The following is a 23,165-nucleotide window of genomic DNA, read 5'->3' as shown; positions in this document are numbered from 1 at the left end:
GACAAAGAGTAGATAGGTTTGAACTGGAATGAGATAGTCTCTACTCTATAATAATAAATGTGTGTGTGTGTGTGTGTGCGCGCATGCGTGCGCCTCCTCCATTACTTCAAAACCATGAAGCCTATCAGCCCTAAACTTTGCATGCCTTTAAAGGAACTCCAAGGTAATGCATGAATGAAAATTGGATGTTAGAGTAAATTTAAACATCCCATTTGAAGATAGTTATCAGCTCACCTCCATGAAAGTCTTAATTATATCCTTGGTCAGCCCAAATTTGCCTCGCAGGTGTCTTAGCCACCATTTTGATTCGGCCTATTCAAACATGCTTTGCCTTGGAAACACAATCTACTCTCACAGACTAATTAAAGTGTGTAATCAAAATAGTATTTCGGATTTTGAGAATCAGATCTCAGATTAAATAAATGTCAAAATCTGGAGCAAAATGTGAAAATTTAAATATATTATCGATTTGCCAAGCATTGGATTGTTGGCAAACGAACAGGAAACGTCAGCTGGGTTTGGACCTTTTGCCTCCATCAGTCAGAGAGACGAGTGTTTCCTGAGAAGATTGAGGTAAGTGTTGTGTTTATATCATCTGTTTTTTTAAGTAATCATGTGGCTAAAATGGCACTTAAGATAATACTGGTCAATCCAAACAACAATGTACGGAGATGTGTTCAGAGACACTATTTTTTTTTTTAAATTTTTTAGCAAATGAACCCTTTTTAAGAAGCCAGAACTGCTGCTAAGCTCAATTCCACAGTTTAAAATTTCAACTTCGACTCTGTTTAAGAGATTTTAGAGCTTATCGCATATTAGTTGTAATTAAATAAAGGCACGAATACTGCCCAGGGACGCCAGAAAGTTGAGGGGGGAGAGAGTTTGGGAGGAGGTAAGTGTGAGGGGAGGGGAAGGGAAGGCAGTACCATAGAATACGGCTATATTTTAATTACAACTAAAAATTGCCTTTATTTAATAACAACTTCATTTAATAAAGTGCCTTTATTACCACCTCGAAGAGTTCCATTTCCATGATGGAGAGTAGACAGGGTGACAGTCACAGTACAAGTCTCATTCCTCAAGGGAAGTCCATGTTATAATCTCTTTAACAATATCCCCCTTCCGCCATCCGGCGGGGGATAAAAATGATACATGCTGTTTGAACCTGTCTGAACGTGCTGTTTGAATTCATGTCATTTCGTTCAATCCTGCACCAATTCTGGCAGACAGGACGTCCAGTTTTACATTCATCTGAAGGATGGCAAATGCTGATGAATTACCCTGTCAATGAAACTGTCAGAGGTTAACCTCCCCTCCTCTCACTCACCTTCCTTACCCCTCTCTCCCTCAAGTCCTCTTCTTGCTTATTCAAGGCTTATAAACAAACTGATGGACATGTAATTCACATATTATGAAAAGTAAATCAACATTAGAGGCAACAAAAATTAGCTTGGTAGAGTGAAATGCTTGCATACATAATTAATAAGTTGGGAGGCAGCCTTTACATGCATAATGTTATACAAAGCTAATTCCTTGCATTACAATAATCTTTATATGAAACATAACTGATGGTTTTGAAGCTAGCAATTAAAGTTATGATGATGTTATAATTCCTCTTGCATAGTGTACGAGGCCTTTACCCATAGTTCAATGGAGTGCTGCTCTCCCCTATGGGCCTGTAGCCCACCATCATATCCATCTCTCCTGGATTTTGTGAAATTTAATGTTTTCAACATTATTAGCAACTCCTGTAATGAGGCTCAAGCACAAGGTATGTTGCTCTCATATCACAGACTGGTCAGTGATCTGTTTTTAGCACTTTTACTCTGGTCTCGCTCGCTCTGCTCTCTCAGCTCTCCAACCCTCCCCAACTTTTCCAATGTGCATGCATTCATTCAGTAACCCCCGCCTCATTAAACTACCAAAAGTCATGCTTTCTGCACCACATCTCTTCTCATTTGATCCCCTTTTCTCTCAACGTGGAAGCACATTCAATTGCACCCTTCTCTCCAGGGTCTCAAAAGCAAGTGGTTCACAACCAACTCATGGCACCCCCTATCCCGACTCACAATCTTTTCTAATCCCATTAATCCTGCCTAACCCAATCCTCTTGATTGCAGGTTATTGTGTTTCCTCACCTCCTATCTCTACTCTTTTCATGTCTTTATTTCCCTTGCTTGTTGCTTGCAACCGTTCCCCCGGTGTCCACAAGCTGCTATTTTTACCCTCTGTCTCCTCGTTCTCTCAGAAGACTATTTTATCGACAAAAATTAATAAAATCATCGAATGGTTTCCAGGCTGCTCGCTGCTGGCAACCCCCTATTGACATATTCAACTATTTTCAAACTCTCCCACACATAATGGATTATCTTGCTCAGCCACTAACAATTCTGCAGTGGAATAGATTACTGTTTTTTGTAAAAGAAACTTTAACTTCGTTTGGCGGATGGTTCAAAGCCGAAGCGGAAACGATCGGTGATTAATCCTATCGAAAGAACCTAGATCATAAATGGCTGTCTCTACAAAATATAGGCTATTTTTATGTGGGCTTGTGAAAGTAAACTCAGCCGAAAGGTGAACTCACGCATCAGGGTTAGTCCAGAGTAAATGAAAAGTTTCGAAAATTGAGCTCTGTGTGAATGCAACTTTGTAAGTTGAAACTTCAGAGTTAATCCATCCAACACTGCAGTAATAGTACGGAGTGAGTCTGCGTGAACATGGCACAAGCTTTTGCTGCAGCGTAGCTCATTATCTGAGGGCATGACTCTCTATCCGAGGGAGTAACTCACCGAGGATGCTGCCTGCAGCAATTATTGCGTGATTGTCAACACGCTTCCTCAGAACCTAATCTAGTCATGACATTATTACCTCTCGCTACTGTGGATGGGCAGCCTGAAATCTCAGTGCAAGGTGAGAGTACATTGAAAGCATGCACATTAAAATAATGAATGCAGCAATAACGCGGATCTCCAAGTGCATCAATTTATCTCTCGTACAGCATTCACGTCATCCACCCACATGCCTTCTCATGAAATGAACTAGTTCGCTTCCTGCCACCTAGTTCGGAATAAATAATTCCATGTGAATGCCAGAACCTTACTACAGAGCAAAATTATTTGGAAAGTGGCATGGACTAGTTCCTATGCATTAACTGTGTGAAAAAAGCTGAAGACATAATACTTGTGGATCTCTTAATGAGCGTTCTGGTGAAAAACTATAAGCACATTTTTCAAACGATTTCACACAGCTGCTTAGGCAAAGGCTGCTATACTCAAGAATAACAAGGCAGCAAGCTGACACAAGATCTAGTAAGGTGTACGCCACAAAAATGTCATCTTCAGCAGGCAGGAGAATTGGTGGAATTTCTGGTCGTAAGACCAAGATGTTATTAACTTATTTTTGCAACCAGATTGGTTAAACACCTGCCTTGCCAGGTTATAAAGTTATTCCTCTCTTTACAACTGAATAATTGCACTGGAATTCACTCCATGAGAGGCATTGGAGCTATCTTCCCTTCACAGGAGGCTTTGGCAAAGTCAGGGGCCGAGATTATGTGCAGCTTCGTAACATTCCTCGAGCAGCGCAGAAAACTCCCTGGTAACCATCGAACGCTCTTAACCTGACTCCTACATATTTATCAAAATAAATGCTTTGCAGATGTTTTCCAACAGTTTTAAATTATTCTGTCTCAATCCATCGATGTAGAAATACTGCCTTTCATGAGGTATGCATTTTTCTACACGTGTTTGATACCACTCAATCCCACTGCTCATTTTTCATAAATCTCAGGTACAATAACAACTCAGTATAAATGTAATTAGTGATAACAATGAATTGTATGTTCATGAACTGTGAGTTAAAACAGTTGGATTCTTTCAAGTGACTTCTGACCTGATAATGTATTGAAGTCGTCAATGAGGTAAACATGTTCTTCATCTGGATCAGATGCAATGAGGTCAAGCTCATGTAAGAAGATTGCCTGAGCCGGATCGGTGCGGTTGACAACACCAATTGCATACGTCTCAACACCAGCAGCCTGCGCCTCACGCACTGCCTGCTCCAGGGGTGTGGGTTCGCGGCGGTCCGTCTCACCATCTGTAATCACCAATAGCACCTTGGGTACCACAGGCCGTGCACCCGCAAAGCCTGCTTGCACCGCTCGTCTGATGGCAGTGCCCGTGTATGTGCCTTCACCGAGATAAGGCACACGGGCAATGGCACGCCGGAGATTTCCTGCCGTGATGTGCTGGCTCAGGCCAAACTCAAGCCGTACCTCAAGGCTGTAGAGCACCAAGCCAACCTGTGAGTCCAGAAACATGCAGCAAAGTTCCATATTTATGAAAACACATTTCGGAAAGATGCAACGAAACAGATCCTACTTAAAAAGACATCTCAAACAAAGGAAATGATGCAAATCCTCCTAAATGAGATTTCCTGGTTCGTTAAAACCAACATTATTTTGGTTTTTGTCACAATGACTTCCTTTCAAATCAATTATGTAATAGTATAACCAGGCTTTATGCCATGAATTCAGAATTTTTTTTGCTAATGTCATATATTCATTGATACGTATGCAGCACCTGGTTGTGGGCTTGCATCAGTTTGGGGGTGTACCGATGTTGGTGATGTGGGGTACCCAATTCCCTCTCAACGCCCCCCAAAAGATGATTGACCAGGCTATTGGCACACAATGCAGAATGAAGAACTAGTTTTGCTTGTCAAGACTAGAATCAATCTGCATTGGCAGACAGATATAAAATTGGATGGAAACAACAGCACATTGATTGTGTTATGCTAACCACCATGGGAAGAAAGGGGAAGTTGGCGTTTCAGGTGTTTTAACCTTCGTCGGAGAAAAAAAGCTATCATCTCTGATGAAGGAGTAACACCTGAAACATCAGCTTCTCCTTGCTTCCCACAGTGGTGAAGGTAACTCAATCAATGTGCTGTTGATTCCATCCATTATTGGCACACAATGGCTTACCAATGTTGAAAGGTACCAGTGCGGCATCTTTCAAATCTGTAAGTAAATGCAAGCAAAGTACAACAGTTTGCTTAACATTCCTAAGTCCTTGGTAGCACCTTGGTAGACTTGGTAGCAAAAAGGCAGGCGCACCACTTTTTGATATCCCGTCATGTCATGTGTTAAAATGTGTGTATGATTACCACCATTCAAGTCGACTGAAAAATGAATCCAAGCATTGTGCTTCAAAGAAATTGGAAAATACAAAAACAATTTAGGATCACTGCATAGTTGATAAACTATTGTGATATTTCTGAAACATTTCAGCCATGTTGAAGAAACCCAAAATACCTGAAAAAACCACTGGAACAGCAGAATCACACGATACACTAAACAGAGGGAATACAAGTTATTCCTCACCCATTGTCTCCCTGGCAGCCACTCACCCGTGTTGCATTGCGTCCGACAGGCAGCTTTTCAATCAGTGTGCTCATAAAGTCTTTTATGATCTCAAAATTGTCTGGTCCCACACTTTCTGAGCTGTCCACCACAAACACCAACTCCATTGGCTGCTCTTTGCATTTTACTCCACACCCTGCAGCACCAATGATAAAATAATACATTTTGCTTTTCGATTCAGAGACATTTTGTGATAAAATACCATTACATGGTGCATTTTTTCATCTGTTTTGCAATTTTGTATGTATTACAAGCTAAGAAAAAAATTAAAACCCTGAACCAATAGCATGCTAGGTCAGCACCAGCCGTGGTGGCAGCCTTAGCTTATTGTGCCTTTGATTTGCTATTTTCCAGGAAATCATCACAAGCATATTCTTTGTAAGTTATACCACAGCTTCCCTCCCAATAGGATGAGCCGCGTGACACAAAGATTGCATCCAAGGAAGATATTAGATAGTTGTGCCATGCTGTCCAAACCAATCAAGAACCACAATGAAATGATATTTACTTCGAAGCATTCATAGCTTTGAGGGAAGTAACAGACTATAAAGCGATTCACTTGGCTTACAACAATGCTAGTATTTTCAAGATGTGAAATTTGCCATCAAAGTGAAATGGAAATTCTCATAGCATTTTGGGAAAATGTTCCCCCTGGAGCAGGTATGTGCACAGCGAGTATGTGCAAAGAATTGTATTAAGATTATCCTTGTCTTCAAAGGTTTGTCACCAAATATCCATCTTTATATCCTGAAAACAATTCTGCATTGTGAGTCGTGTGACCACACGCCATACTGACAGTTCAATTACAATGATATTTGCACCAGTTAATAAGAATTCATATTGGCAGGAAAGGAAGTGACTGCAAATGGGAATGCAGCGACAAAGTCTCATGCGTTCATTATCTTCAAGATGTTCTTGTTGAGATAAAAGTTCCGCAATCATTGATGATTATTTACATTATAATTGCTGCTCCACTCAACATCTGATTCTCATTTCTCTGGGGAATCCTTGCATATTATCATCTCTATATTTGTGCTGAAACAGTCTCTTGCATCCACATTTTCCACTCCAACACTTATTATTCCACTTATTCCTATGACGTCAACCATGTTGTATAGATTTCACACAAAGTTGCCTTTGTTTTGTTTGTGTTGCCGTTGTAATTGATCATTTCCATTGTCCTTGCTGTTGACACCACCGATACCTCTATCATTGTCAAAGTAATTTTCTCTTTGCTGTTCTAGTCAACAATAGGACTTGGAATACTCTACATCCTTTATTCCAATACTAGCAGGGTATGCTTACACATTGTAAGTAATAACTAACCATGTTTCCCCATTTTCTAGGGTTGCTCACCTGAATTTGATTTTTCATTTACTTATTTTTCATTTTTTTTTTCATTTATTAATATTTTCATATATGGACACTTTCCGATGGTTCTGTGATTTTTCCTGGTGGATAGGCTTCGATGTCCATCGGCATGCAAACTTGCCATGCTTCCCCATTGTCTCAGGTTGCTCACCTGCATTTTTATATTTAATTATTTTTTCACTTGCTGATGCTTTCTGGTGATTCTGCTATTTCCCCCGGTGTATCGGGTTCGATGTTCAGCGGCTCGTAAAATTTCAGCTTTCTACGTCACCCGGAAGGTATCAAACTTTAATATCAGTCAGTCAGTGAGTCACCCAGGTTCAAGTCGTACAAATTGTGTTGATTTGTGCAGTCATCTAATATCCTTGCAATTCAATTGAAAGTGCAGTAAATTCGATTTAAATCCCTGCCAAATGCGTCATCATATGTGTAATATAAGCCCCCTACCTGAGCCTTAGATCAATGTACAAAAAATTGAGGTCAACAGAAGAAAAACCAAATCGGTATTGCAGGGGTCAATTTAGAACCTACAACTCTTTTCGCTTTGCTAATCCCTCAAAAACAACCAATTAAAACATTGGATGAAAGTAGTGGTGGACAACTTGCCCGTGGAATCTTCTGCCCCTCCATGATCTTACACTTTACCGTAACCAGATTATGTGAATAAATCTCTGCAAAAGATCCTGAATCACCAGTTGATGTGAATTGGACTTTCACCAACTCTAGAACGCTTTGCTATAAGGAAGGCAGGACCTGTGCATGCACTGAGGAAGATGTCATCAACCAGCTGAAGGAACGGGACATTCACCAACTACAAGAAGTCTTTTCAGGCCTTGTTCTCTACCTTTGCACTGCAAAGCTGTTATCAATTTTTGGTTCAATCTGTATACATGAAGAGACATTGTCTGTGATGGTAAACATCATAAACAAGAAACACAATGGGTTGACAGATGGAAACCTCACCGCTGAGTTGCAATGTTCCTGCACCTGCTCCAACTCCTGATTTTCTTTTTTTTTAATACAGAGGAAAATATGGTCACGCGGAAGTCGAGTAAGTTGTATATTGATGACTCCAATGCTTTTTCTTGTGTATTGATGTTGAATCCTTCATTACATTCTTCATATTAATATAATTTAACAAATAGCTCAGGTAATAATAAAATCTATCATTTTTGTTTGGGATTCCAGTAAAGGTTGTCACGCAGCTCTTGGAGTTGTATGGAGGGCTGGACCTGCCGCTCTCTGATTAGCTTAGGTTGTCCACTACTGGATGACAGACAAACAACGGAAATGTGGAGAACGTTTTACAATGTACGAGCGTGGTTATTTAAAACACAGATTAACCAACTTGCATATGGATAAAGAACTGTTCATTAAGGGACTCACCACAAATCTCCTTTATGAGTCTAATTATGTCATCACGCTGAAACACAATTAGTGCAAATTAGTACAATGTGTGCAACAGCCATGAACTAATGTCGGAAAGATTGACTGTTATGGATTGAAAGAAAATGCATTCTCTGCAATGTTGATCATTCCGTTGTATTTTTTTTTTAGGGGAGGAGGTGGGGGAGGGGCGAGAGATAAGAATGGGGGTCAGGGAAATAATTTGCATTGTGTTATTATATAGTTTATCATGTGCAAATGATATAAAACTTAATGCATTGAAATCAAGTATAACAGGCAAAGAGAGCAAATTTAAATTGCAATAAAATATTGTGTGCAGAGAGAAGTCGAGCTAAGACATTCTTATTATTTGATACAAAATTATATTTTATTGAATATAGTTTTCTTTTTTGGTCTTTACACTAACTGAAAAGTTACACACTAATAGTCATGGTGAAACTTTGGAGATTTAGTTACCAAGCTTAACAATCATTTCCAAAACAATTCACAGCAGCAGTGAGTCCTATGTAGTGGTCAAGTAATTTGTCAATACAGGATTATGTGCAAGTTAATAAACGTTTAGACAAATATGAGAAAAGGATTAAATCGAGAAGTCTGGTAAAGATTATTGGTATTGTTTTGGAGGAAGTATTGCATAAAATCATTTTGAATCATCAAAGATTATAATCGAGTAAATATTATTTTTCCACAATCATCAAATCCAGGGAATTCAAAATTCAAGTTATATATAAATAAAACAGCAAAATGATCATTTGATTTAGAGATTTACAACAACAAACAATATATTCCAGCATAATGAGATGAACCATTTTATCCTCTGCCCCATGTGTGCTCATTCGGCTCCCAAGAGTTCCCAAAAGCAATTTATGTCACCCTTCCAGGTGAACTGACACCAAGCCACACCATTATGAAGGTGGCTTTGAAACAGAGATGTGGGGATGAGATTTGAACAACAACTCTCAGCAGGGAGCACAGTGTTTAAATTGCTATAATATATACAACAGACTCACCGTCAATGCCGGATGTCCCTTCTGACCTTTCCTACCCTGGTGGGGAAACAGATGTGGCTCAGAATTTGAACTGCATGAATGGTGTTAGGGAAGAGCATAATCATCGGATAGCTCCTGAATTATTTATTCATTACAAGAAGACATTATTAAAAACCTAATCAGAAAAATGGTCTCGATTAATATTCACAACTACTTAAGCTGGATGTTCCAATCCTGGAGCTGCAATGACAATGGATATAGAAAAACCAAGATCTCATGAACCTCAAACACCAAGCCTAAAGGCCTAATGTGAGGTATTGAGTCATATAAAATGAAAGCATTGTTTTTCTCCATGGAACAATAAGCATTGATAAAGCATTTATGTGAAGGCAAACTGTGAAATAATGCATTCCCAGACTGAAAAGCTTGGAGAAGGATGACTGCTGATTTAAACACCTATGGATTTGTTTTATGGCACATATTAAAGCAAGGGGAGTAAGACGTAGCATTGTTGTTAATGAATGCATGTTAGACTGGGATTCAATTCTGAATTCAGACCGCTGGTTGTATAATCGCCGAGGTATGTTGGTCGTACCATTGATGCAGTGACCCCTGTAGGATATGGCAAGAATTTGTAATTTGTTTCGGGTACCGACGATAACCCATGTACTCTTCGCAAAAGGCACCGTGTGATATTTAACATGTTCAATCATTCTGGCAGATGGGTCACCAACTTTAACATCGATCCACGGGATGGCTAAATCGTCCGACAGATAAAACACAAGGATGACAGTTTGTAGCTGAGTCAGGATTCAAACTCGGGTTCGACAACCTCTCGACATCCTGACATCTCGGGTATAGATCGAATAAAGCATACAGTATTTACAATCAGTCTCAGGTCTTTGACCATTTTTTTTCTTCTTTTTCTTTGACTACTTGATGTTTCTCAGCATGTGACGGATCTCAAAGTTATGAACATTGAAATAAATGTTTGTTTATTATATATTGAAAAATTGTGGGGTTTTTTTGCCCCCATAAAGAGTCAAAATGAGAGGAATATTTTGTTCGAACGTAGGACAGCCTCTTTTTTATTATTTAGTTAATGTTGTGGAAGTGTATGTCATCGAAAAATAAAATGAATAAGTTACTGGTGAAAAGATTTTTCCTCCCTCGCAATTTCCATGTAATATGATATTCCAAGGGATGCTCAAAATTACTGAGGGAAATTTGCATAAATAAAGCTTTCAAACAAGGTGAGCAAGCTGATAATTAAGATTAAATCATAACCTTACCTCTAACCCTTTATAGTATTGTAATAACTCACAATTTTACGTGTTCTCATATTTCAAGCCTGCCTGCATTGCCATATGATATTGCTTCATCCCAGGGAAAGACAGTTTCATCTGTCACCATGATTGAATACTTATTTTCTGAAATCAAGCCTTCCTGGTGAGTCTCTATTAAACTGTGTGTGTTAATCCTACTCAGTAGTATGGTGTCATAATGACTCACTGGAAATGTAATACTTGAGTCTGAAAATACGACTCACAAATTATTTGAGTTTGCAAAACACAAGTACGATTTATGTGCGATTCATTCACCAAAGAACATAATGAATTGCATTATGCATTGTGAAACAGATAGCATTTGCAAAAGAAGGACAATGTGTGCCCCTAACATTTGCTATCGTCACTGAAAAATCAAAACACAAAGATAGATGCATTGTTCAACTATATCAGCAACCCTAAACTAGATGTCTGTGATCACAAAGCGATTGCCAAGGGTAAGCCTAAGCCCTTGGACATTGGTAGGAAACAAAGGAAGAAAATCATAAATGGTGGTTTAGTACTCCAAGGGTTAAGACCTTGACCTATAATCCAGAGGGGTATGATGTAAATAATGTTTAAATGCAACTTGCCCTAAGCTATCTAGAGAAGGTAATTTCGTTCTCACTGGACAAACTTCAGTCGAGTTATGGTAAAAAATGTTCAAATGACTAACTGTAGATCATGACCTAAAAATTTCTGAAAAGTTGGGTCAACCCCACGTACTTTCTATTCACATTATAGTTGCAAAATTTCATTCTCAAAGTCCCAGCCGCTCGGAAATCGATACAGTTAGGAAATTTGGAGTGTTCAGAGTGCAGGAAGAAAAGAAAAATAAATATTTTTTTAAAATTCTAAATGGTGGTTTAGTACTCATGGGGGGGGGGTCTAAGAAAATCTGTGGTACATTAAACATAGGGGCAATACCCCTGGGTGCTCACCTGGTAGCGGTTGGATAAGAAAACCAGGGATCCATGAGTCGGCATGGATAACCCACAAAATATGTAAAAGAGAAGAAAGTAAATACCTCTGGATTTTTATTTAATGCAGTGAACAAACTGGTATATCATGGGTGATAAAGGTTGTGGTCAAGTTTCATCAAAATTGTGTGTGTGGTTTCAGAGAAGAGAGAAAATACCTATTTTGGGGGGCATCCCCCATGTAGAATCCCTTAGATCCCACTTTTCTAATGCCATGAACAAACGTTGGAACATCATGGGTGATGAAGGCTGTGGTCAAGTTTCATTGTGTGTGTAGTTTCTTAGAAGAAAGCAAATGCCTCTTTAGGGGAACAACAACCCTTCCATCCATAGAACTCCTAAGATCTCGAATTTTTTTAACGGTGTGAACAATCTTTGGCACATCCCAGATGATGAAGGTTGTAGTCAAGTTTCATCGAAATTGTGTGTGTAGTTTCTGAGAAGAAAGCAAATAACGATTTGGGGGGGGGGAACCCCTCCCAACTCCATAAACACCATTTGTAGATCCTTTCAGACCCCAATTTTTTAATGCCATGAACAAACTTTGGTATGTCATGGGTGATGAAGGTTGTGGTCAAGTTTCATCCGAATTGCATGTGTAATTCTGAGAGGAAAGCAAATACCTACTTGGGGGGGGGGTGGGGGGGCAACCCCTGTAAACCCCCTTAGGGCCCGATTTTCTTAATGCCATGAACAAACTTTGGTGCATACATGGTGATGAATGTTGTGGTAAATATTTCATGAAAATTGTATGTGTAGTTTGAGAGAAGAAGTTAAAAGTATTTGTGGATGGATGATTCGCCATCTCATAAGCTCCCCAGGACTACCTTCCAGATGAGCTAAGTGTGGGTGTTAATTATAGAACCAAACCCTACAACAACAATGAGCCTTCCCTTGTGCTCTATGGTGAGGTTTTATAAAAAGCCTTTGTGGTGGATGAGAATGAAAAATCACATTGATGATACATACTAAACTTACGAACAATATCTGCCTTGTACCAGAGCATAACGAGCTTTATAAACAACAACAAAAATTTATAATCTGAGAATATTTCATGAAAACACAACTGAACAATAATAACATAACTTTGATAGAAATACTGTGTTTAAGTATCATTACCTTCGCATTCTGCGAAAGGTTATGTTTTGGTCGGCGTGTATTTATTTATTTATTTATTTATTTGTAATCTTGTGATTCGTATAACTCAAAAAGTATTAAACCGAATTGCATTAAATTTGGTGGGATGATTGGTTATTAGCCAGGAAGCATTGGATTATATTTTGGGATCGTTCGGGTCAAAGGTCAAGGTCAAGGTCACGAAAAGGTCAAAATCGTCTTTTTACGATAACACGGTCAATTTTTATTCAATTTGCATGCAACTAACGCCAAAATGTTCAGAATTCAATGCCTCATCTTGTGATATGCAATATGACACAATGACGCCCATACTCTTGTTACCGGTTAGGGGTCAAAGGTCAGGGGGGTCATGACCTTGAAAACGAGATTACCTTCTCTTGTTGAAACGTTGTATTCACCAAGCTTGCGAGTGAAGACTCGCCAAAACGACGTGAGTTGATTGATGTTTAGTCCGTAGCCCCCGAAAGTCGGGGGGGGGGTCATGACATTATAGATATGTGGTTTCTGTCATAAGACCATTCATATGAAACCAGTTCCCCACACTCATAGCAAGAACAAAAAAAGTAGTGGCGGCGAAGGTATGTGCTCTATGAGTGCCCGTTCCAGTTGATATTTGCAATTCACACATATGGAACATAAACAATTCATATTTACCAGCCTCAGTGGTGTAATGGTTTGTGTGCTCTGAGTCTGGGAGGTTCGTGATTCAAACCCTGGCCGAGTCGTACCAAAGATTTTTAAAATGGTATGTGTTGTTTCCTTGCTTGATGCTCAACATTTAAAAGGATAGAACATGGACATACAACCATAGGTTGGTAATAATAGTGCAGGCTCTGATGCAAAAAAATGGTAATAATAGTGCATGGCCTCTCCTGTGTCAAAGTTCCTTGCAAGGGTACTCCGATTATTTCACCCCCGTTGGACAGTCTGAAATGGGAGCTCATGGAATTGCTCTCGATTTTCACGTCCGTGTGTGTGTGTGTGTGTGTGTGTGTGTGTGTGTGTGTGTGTGTGTGTGTGTGTGTGTGTGTGTGCGTGCGTGCATCCATAGCCATATCTCGGACATGTATGGACCGATTTTATTTGTACTTGGCACAAAGACAACACATGATGGAATACATATGCATGTCATTTTTTTTTCTGACATCAGATCCAAGATGGCCGACTGGCGGCCATTTTAGTTGTTAAAAAAAACGGTGTCGAACACGTCCTCAACCCTTTCTCGGACATATAGTTACCGATCTTGTTCAAACTTGGCACATAGATAATTAATGCATGATGGCTTGCATGAGCACATCATTTTTTTTCTGACATCAGATCCAACATGGCCGACTGGTGGCCATTTTAGTTGTAAAAAAAACTCCGGTGTCGAACACATTATCAACCATTTCTCGGACATGCATTTACCGACGTTGTTCAAACTTGGTTCACAGATGATGAATGATGCCTTACATATAGATGCATGTAATTTTTTTGTGATCAGATCCAATATGGCTGACTGGTGGCCATTTTGTTACTTGAATGTGTCCTCAACTAGACATGCATTGTCCGATTTTGTTCAAATGTGGCACAAGCACAGTACATGATGGCATACATGTGTCCCTCAATTTATTTTGCGATCTGATCAAAAATGGCCGACTGGTAGACTGGCGGCCATTTTAGTTGTACATAAATTTGGGATAGCCCTTTAACTCCGGGCAGCATAATTACTAAAACAACGGGAGCTATGACATTTTATGTCTTTTTTACTTGTTGTATATAGGAGACTCTCTGTAAGATTAATTTAAACAAGTTGGGTTGCATTTTTAATATGTTGCTCTCATTAGTTCAAATTTTGAGAGAACAAATAGTTGACATATACATGTCTCAGACTATTTATTTACCTATACTGTACTTCCAACTGCTACTTCAATAGCTCAAATTAATCCCACATTTTACCACACAAGCTCTCTCTCTCTCTCTCTCTCTCTCTCTCTCTCTCTCTCTCTCTCTCTCTCTCTCTCTCTCTCTCTCTCTCTCTCTCTCTCTCTCTCCCTCTCTCTGTCTGTCTGTCTGTCTGTCTCTGTCTGTCTGTCTGTCTCTGTCTGTCTCTGTCTGTCTCTGTCTGTCTCTGTCTGTCTCTGTCTGTCTCTGTCTCTCTCTCTCTCTCTCTCTCTCTCCCCTTAGAAATAATAACTACATTTTGTTCGACTTTTACATTTTGGTGGCTGCAGCCATGCTGATCATCCCAACCTGGAGGACCAAGGATTTAAATTTGGATTTACACCTCCTCGCCACCTGTCGCCAAAGACTAAGGGGTTTGGACCGCTTCTTTAAAGCTCTAAATATTCCCACCATGTAAGCCTGGTGATGGCTCAACAGTCAGGGTGGCTGACCCAGGATCGCAAGGTCCCGAGTTCGAGCCCCGTTGGCTACTGAATTAACACCAGGTGGGGTTGACTCGGCCGACCTTCCAGTGCGGCGAAATGAGTACCAGTGTACTGGTATAGGGGCACTGCATCAGTGGCACAGCTGTGCTTCCAAGAAATGATAGCTACCCTAGCAGCCAAGCTGCCATATGCAAAAACAGGACAAATTTCCACCATGTGGGGTCAGCAGGAGGAGGTTTTTGACCAAGGCTTTCATGAACTGGCTTGTCAGGCTTGACATTCGACTGAAGGTGGAACACATTTGTAGTTCATTCAAAGTGCTGACAACAACTCCCAGACTTTTAATGAAACCTCTTTCACTCTCTCTATACCTTCATGCAAAAAGTTGTGGTGTGGATGATGCATTCTCATCGTCAATTAAAATTGCTCGTTTTCAATGGCTCTTATAATGTAAAGTAATTCTGCACTGTCATTTGTTTTTAGAACTTTTCTGTTGTCTCTCCCTTATGAAGGACAAAAAATAATGAAGGATGAATGATGGATTACATATGCATGTCATTTTTTTCAAGATCAGATCCAACATGGCCGACTGGCAGTCATTTTAGCTGTAAAAAAAAAAAACTGTTAAACACGTCCTCAACCATTTCACGTCTTCAATTTTGAACATGTCCTCAACTGAAAGGACTGTAATAATAAAATATCTGAGATAAAGATCAACAATATCATAAATATATTTGAGTGGACAGGATTGAAAGTCATCAGTGTTTGGATATGTGAGATTAATCAAGTGCTCAGACTGGGAATGAAACCTCGGGCATCTGGCGAAACGTACCAGTGCTCTGCCAACTGAGCTATCTGAGTGAAGACCTTTTCCTGGGCAGGCTATCACTGTGGTGCAGAGGGCATGGATGTGCCACCCGACAGTGGTTGAAAGAGTGGGGCAATATGTGTGGAGAATTAATTGTTCGCTGGTTGTTGCTCAGAAAGCTCAGTTGGCAGAGAACTGGTATGGTTTGCCAGATGTCCTGAGTTTGATTCATGGTCTGAGTGCCTAATTTTCTCACATATCCAAAACTTGACAATATGAAAAGTTAATTCTGTATCAATTGTGCATTTAAGTTTTAAAAGAGTGCAGTTTTTACAAAGGATGAACATGTATTGAACATTAAAAAAAAAGAACAGAACAAAATGGTAATGATGAAGGAAGGGGATAATGAATTAGAAGATATATTTGTGGCAGCCAGGTGCTGCTATCAAGGTGACCCTTTACAGTTGTGCACGCCACAGGCATGATAGAAAAACAACGCATGTGATAAAGCCAAACATTTCTTCATCCAAACTTTATTTTTCATCCTGTCCGTACTATCATTTGCAAGAACATTTATTCGATGTTGTTGTTGTTGTTGTTGTTGTTGTTTGGCCGATGTTGACCTCAAAAATAATTGGTGGTTGAATTCAGTAAGCTCATTTGAAAATCGTTTTCAAATTTCTAGTCAATCGGATGAAAATTGAGGATTTTAGAAGTTTGACAAATTTGTTGACCTTTGGCCTATGTTGACCTTTTGATCTCAAAATCAATAGCCTTCTTGCTTATGACAACCTGTACCATGCAATGAGGTTTCTTGAAGATTGGTTTAAAATTGTGACCTGGAGGCGATTGACAGACAGACAGACAAACAGCCTAACAAGAACAAGACGTCATACAGAGCACGATACTTGCAAAATCCACCCCCTTTCCAAAGGTTGCAGTGGATACATCAAATTGTCAATTTCATTCAGATTAAAATTGACAACCTTAATCAAAACTCAGGTCAATCGGATGCAAATTGATAACACTGGTCTGCGTCATTTCAGAGGTCTAGGTTTTCTCAACGGTTCCTATATGTTATTTGCATGCTGAATTTAGACATGTATCTCATTTCGCTCAATCAGGTCAAGTTTTTTTTTTTCAATTTTAAGGAAAAAAAGAATCAAAATTTTTGTTTTTTTATTTAGCATTTCTTTTAATTCAAAATCAGACTTACATTGACAGAAAATGTACAAACTATATATAAAATGATGCACAAGTACTGTTAATGTGAAATTCAATATTAAAAATATGAAGGAAAACAGCGACTGCTGGAGCGACAAGTTGGGTGTTGCCAGAAACAAAGATTTATCTATATTTTTCTGAAATTAAAATGAAAGTAATTGAGAAGGCACTTTCTTCCACATTAAGTGTACTTGTGTGTCGTTATATGTATAGTTTGTACATTTTCTGTCAATGTAAGTCTGATTTTGAATTAAAAAAATGCTAATTAAAAAAACAAAAATTTTGATTATTTTTTTTTTTCCTTAAAATTGAGATAGCATAAAAACTTGACCTGATTGAGTGAAATTAGATACATTTCTGAATTGAGCATGCAAAAAACATATGAGAACCGTTGAGAAAACCTGGACCTGTGAAAATAATATTTCAAATGCAGCCCAGTGTTATTTTTCATATTGAAATTGATTTTAGAAGTTTGACTTTGAGTTGACCTTTGACCTTTTGAGGACCTCAAAAATAGTTGGGTTTCAAATTCATTGATGCACTATGCAATTGCTGATTAATTTTCAGGTTAATCAGATGAAAATTGTCAATTTTTCAGATGAAAATTGATTTTAGAAGTTTGATCTTGAGATGACCTTTGACATTTTTTGATCTCAAAAATAGTTGGTTTCCCAATTTAGTAATGTACTATACAATTGCTGTTTAATTGTTAAGTCAATCGGATGAATATTGACAATTTTTCAGATAAAAATTGATGATTTTAGAAGTTTGACCTCGAGTTGACCTTTAACTTTTTGACCTCAAAAATAGTTGGGTTCCCAATTCAGTGACGCAATATGCAAATCTTGTTCAAATTTCAAGTCAATTGGATGAAAAATGATGATTTTGAAATTTAACCTCAAGATGACCTTTGGCCTCGAGATGACCTTTGACCTCAAAATCAATAGACTTCTCAGTTGAGACCACCTCTACAACTTGGTAAAATTTCATGATAATCGGTTTAGAATTGTGACCAGTAGGCGATAAACAGTCAGACAAAGAAGATGATATCATGCAAAGCACGATATTTGCAAAATCCATCAAACAAATTTGACCTCATCACGAATTGGTGGTTGAATTCAATGACCAAATATGTAACTCCTCTTCAAATTTCAAGTCATTCCGATGAAAATTGTCAATTTTCGAAATTCAGCCTATGTTGACCTCAAAAATAATTGGCTGATTGAATTCAGTGACTTCAAATATAAATCCTCTTCAAATTTTAAGTCAATCAGGTGAGATTTCTAAAATCTTCAGTTTTCATCCAAGTTGTTGACCTTTGGCCTATGTTGACCTTTTGGTCAATGTTAACCTCAAAAATAATTGGCTAGTTGAATTCAGTGACCTGAAAGATAAATCCTCTTCAAATTTCAAGTCAATTGGATGAAAATTGAGGATTTTAGAAAATTTGGCCCAAATTGGCCTTTTGGTCGATTTGACCTTTTGGCCTATGTTTACCTCAATATTAATAGGTGGTTGAATTGAGTGATCGGATATACAAATGCTCTTCAAATTTCAAGTTAATTCGACGAAAATTGAGGGTTTTAGAAATCTGGCCTATGTTGACCTTTTGGTCTATGTTGTCCTCAAAATTAACAGGTAGTTGAGTTCATCGACCTCATATGCAATTGGTCTTCAAATTTCAAGTCAATCGGATGAAAATTGAGGATTTTAGAAAATCTGGCCCACATTGGCCTTTTGGCCTAAGTTGATCTCAATATTAATAGGTTCTTGAATTCAGCGACGTTATATGTAAATGGTCTTCAAATTTCAATTCAAACGGATGAAAATTGACAATTTTATAAACAATTGAAAAATTTGGCTTATTTTGGGTTGACCTTATGGACAATGTTGATCTTTTGACCAATGCTAACCTCAAAAGTAATAGGTGGTTGAATTCATTGACCTGATTATGCAAGCGCTATTAAAATTTCAAGTCAATCTGATGAAAGTTGAGGATTTTAGAAAACTTGGCTCAAATTGGCTTATTGGCCTATGTTGACCTTTTCAGTCAACCAAATTTTACGAAACTTCAATGCGTGACTATCGCAGGTTCGGTGATATTAATCTGAAAATTTCAGAGCAATCGGTTGAGCGGTTTAGGCTGGAGGCGAGCGATCAGACAAGCAAACACAAACTAACGGAGGTGATCAACATACTTGTTTTTTTAAAAAGAAAAAATTGCCAAGTAACAAACACACAAACAAACGCAGGCGATCAACATACTTTTCAATTTATTTTTTTTATTTTTTTGCCAAGTAAAAAAAATCGACTGACCAATATACTTGAAAAATATTCGATTTTGCAAGCGGCAAGCAGACAGAATAACATGAAACATTACTCATGGAAGTGACACTTGACGAAACGGAACTGCACCCGGTAGAGCACATAGCTCCGCCAGGCTGAACAGTTTACATTTTGTATCCCACCGATATGTCGGATCTGAATCCGCACCTTAATCAAAATCGAATCGGCTTGTTGTCATCACCTAACCAACACTTCCACCTCATTTTGTCACAAGTCGTCCACAACTTTTAGAGATAACATGCTATATTTAGTTTTTGGCCCATCTCTCAATGGTGAAGACTCAATGAAAAAAATTCTCGTGTCCGGATCTGGATTAAAATCTTCACCAAAATTGAATCAATTAGACCTTTTCATGCACCCAACCTGTCTACAAAGTTTTTACGGAATCCATCCATAACCTTTTGAGACATTGTGCTATTGTCATGGTTGTGGGGGTAGATGGAGGATTGTATGGAGTAGCATGGCCATAGGATACGAGCAGAAGACATCTCGATGTAACTTAAGTAGGGAAACTGTGAGCTTAAGTGTTACTTGTCACCACACAGGGGGTGGTGCTGTGGTAATTAGGTCGGGATTAAGGCCAATTTTCCCCAGTATGTAAATTTTGCCCCCTGTGACCTTTTCCAACGTTTTTGCATTTACAAGCAAGCAATGAAAGAATTACGTTTTTATAACAACAACGATAATAACATGCTGCACGTCCAAGCAGGCAAGAAGCCCCACCATACCTCCTTCGTACCAGCAAGTCACACCCCAACATTTATGATTGGTCATTGTGACGTGGGCGGGGGGGGGGGCATGATCGGAGAACGAAGAGCGGACAGTTGTGGGAGGACACATTTGGCTGGGAAGCTCTCGTTTTTAGCTCGCCTGTTCGAAGAACAGAGAGCTATAGCGATACCCCCAGCGTGAGCGTGGGCGTGAAAATGTTGAACTTTTTGGTGCAAGTTATTTCCTTTCTAATGTTTTTATCTACCACACTATTTTTTACTGATTGCAATATACAAATACATATATTGCTTTAAAATTATTCGGATCAGACTTCACTGCAATGCTTTATAAAAAAATATTATTAGACTAGTCTTTTAAAAACGATAAATGTATAAACAGGCGAGCATTGGGTGGCTTTGACACCAACTCTCTGGTTGTTCTCCTCTCGGCACGACGAAATGGCTGCGCGATTCTCATGTTCGTGCTGGTGAATTTGCAATGTGCTGGGCAAAGCGCTAGCCATTCCTGTTCGGCTGAGTCATGAAGTTGTATTGCATGATCATGAAAAAGAGAGGAAGAGGAGCACACCTCTCAGCGAACTCGGCGTTATCCCATTGTGTGATCAAGGAGGAAGGTGGGCGATCGTTGTGAGCAGACCTCGTGTAAGAGAGAAACATTCGGCATATTCATTCACGAGAAGAAACCGCATGGCAGTTGGTGAGCCCTGGTGTCGAATCCCACCTCACGAATTATCTCATGTACGTTTTCTTCCCAGAGAGCGGTCCGGCACCATTTTGGGAACATTTTCCCGCGCAAGTCACCAAGTTCATAAAATCGCTTCGATCGCCAAGTTCATAAAAGACCATCTCTGGAAAAAGCAAAGAGCCAGAATAAGGGGAGGATTTTCTTTTATTTTATTTTGCCCTTGTCTGTATTAAAGTCCATGTGTGGAGGTGCCACGACTTTAGGCTTTAATTTACCTCTCGTTTTATTATTACACTTTGAATTATTACCATTGTAAATGTTTGATCTATTTCCATTAAACCCCCGTGTTTATTTTAAGTTGCTTGTGTTGTCTATTTGTCGTGGGTTTGAGTATAAAACCCGTGTGCTACCGTCCTGGTGAATGCCTCTGGTATGTGCTTCACTGCCTCCCATCCCACGCATGCTAATATCTCTAACAAACTCAGCTGTTCACCTCCAACGGAAATCGTTTGGCTATCCAGCCCGGTCGGTGTTAACCGCTCGTCCGCGACAATTGGGTCGGGGGAATTAACCTAACCGCCAGGGCCTTGACACAATACATCGTTTTTGGCCCTGTTTCCCAATGATGAAGAATCACTTGAAAGATTTCTGGATCAGGATTCAAATCTTCACCAAAATTGAATCAATTAGTCCTTTTCATACACCCAACCTGTCCACAAAGTTTTTGCGGAATCCATACATAACCTTTTGAGATATTGTGATGCATATCATTTCTGGAAATATCTATCAATGGTGAAGAATCACTTGAAAAATTATCGGATACGGATTCGGATCTGCACAAAAATCGAATCAATTTGTCGTTGTCACACACCCAACATGTCCACCAAGTTTAATCCGAATCCGTCCACAACTCTTTGAGATATCGTGCTATATATCGTTTTTAGCCCCATCTCTCAATGGTGAAGAATCACTTGTAAATTAAATAACTATCGTATCTGGATCCGGATTTGAATTTTCACCAAAATTGAATAGATTCGTCCTCGTCACACACCCAACTTGTCCACCAAGTTTCGTCCGAATCCATCCATCATCTTTTGAGATATTGTGCTATATATCATTTTTGGCCCCATCTCTCAATGGGGAAAAGAATCACTTGAAAAAATTCTCAGATCTGGATCCGGATTTGGATCTTCACCAAAATTAAGCGTTTCTGTCCTTGGCCCGTCAACTACACACACAAAAAAATTTCAGAACGATTGCTTGAAAACTGTGGCCAAAAATCGTGTTACAAACAGACAGAAACGCAACAGACCAACAAACTTAGCAACAAAAAAATGTTCGCCAAGTAAAAATCGACTGAACAATATACTTGAAAAATCGTCGATGTTGCAAGTAACAGACAGACAAACAAACAGGGGTGAAAACATTAACCTCGTTCCTCCTTCAGTGGTGGAGGTGAAAATGAAATATTGGTTCGGATGAATTTTTGTGAAGACAAATGGTCAACATTCAGCCTCACAACTTGAGTCTCTGCTACAATTGTGATTGTAAGGTGTAACTTATGTTTACAATGTTGTAGTTACATTTACATTCACACGCATGACTCCACCACCTGTACGCTCACACATTTGTGTTACAAATTCAACTCACAATGACTCCGGGTACTCCACGCTCCCCAACATCTCCCGCTTCCCCAGCATACCCCCTCTCACCAGGATATCCACGATCCCCCTGGGAATATAGGATTATTATTGGCACAAAAAAGAATTCTACACATTTCAAACACCACCTCCAACATGTCTTGTATATTGTATAACCACAGGAAAAATCACACTTATTATTTTGGTGTAATTAACTGTTGAGATTTCAAATCACCACCGTGTGTTCCCAGCACCTGTTCCCATGTCGAGTGAAAGACGTCTTTTTAAAAATGTTATGTGAAGTTAAAGATGTCAACAGTATTTTTTTTTGTTGAAAACAAAGCTTATTTTAATGGAATAAATGTAATCTCCAAGAAGGAGAGAACGCATTATGTATCTAACTATGAGTGAATTAATTGTAGACCAAATTAATCTCACAGTCAATTAATTGTAGAAACTTTTTTGTATCACACTTACATTTTACCTTGACTAGTCACTGCATTTACAATGTATCGAACTCAGCAAGTGCATCTGAAGTGCAATCAATAATAATTCACTATTTTTGTTTACAAGCTGTGTCAATTATACACAAATATGCACCATTATAACTGCACTTTGATTACATGGACATATTACGTAAAAATGGCAGCAGATTTAAACCCAGCACTCTTTTTCTTTATTTTTTTTTTGACAGGAGTGAGGCTAATGGATGGGTAGGAAAAGAGGAAAGA

General features: G+C 39.0%; 1 protein-coding gene and 1 long non-coding RNA gene across 3 annotated transcripts in view; one reads left to right on the top strand and one right to left on the bottom strand.

The window, feature by feature from the left end:
• The window catches only part of COL28A1 (collagen type XXVIII alpha 1 chain), a 233,479-nt gene that overhangs the window by 22,431 nt on the left and 187,883 nt on the right, over window positions 1–23,165 (bottom strand). For both annotated transcript variants that reach the window (XM_085892289.1, XM_085892290.1), the window contains exons 30-34: window positions 22,445–22,525; window positions 9,211–9,246; window positions 8,180–8,216; window positions 5,410–5,558; window positions 3,892–4,300 (exon numbers count right to left, since the gene is read on the bottom strand). In XM_085892289.1, coding sequence (XP_085748415.1) covers window positions 3,892–4,300; window positions 5,410–5,558; window positions 8,180–8,216; window positions 9,211–9,246; window positions 22,445–22,525 — 712 coding nt within the window. The remainder of the gene's footprint in view (window positions 1–3,891; window positions 4,301–5,409; window positions 5,559–8,179; window positions 8,217–9,210; window positions 9,247–22,444; window positions 22,526–23,165) is intronic.
• LOC147021877 (uncharacterized) overlaps window positions 1–23,165 on the top strand; it is an 87,879-nt gene that overhangs the window by 38,858 nt on the left and 25,856 nt on the right. The gene's annotated exons all lie outside the window — the stretch shown is intronic.

The sequence above is a fragment of the Eptatretus burgeri genome, chromosome 8 (genome assembly GCF_056783735.1).
Source record: "Eptatretus burgeri isolate ZD-2024b chromosome 8, Ebu_testis_v1, whole genome shotgun sequence".
NCBI classification, from domain to species: Eukaryota; Metazoa; Chordata; class Myxini; order Myxiniformes; family Myxinidae; genus Eptatretus; species Eptatretus burgeri.
This window is presented reverse-complemented; position numbering and strand designations above follow the sequence as displayed.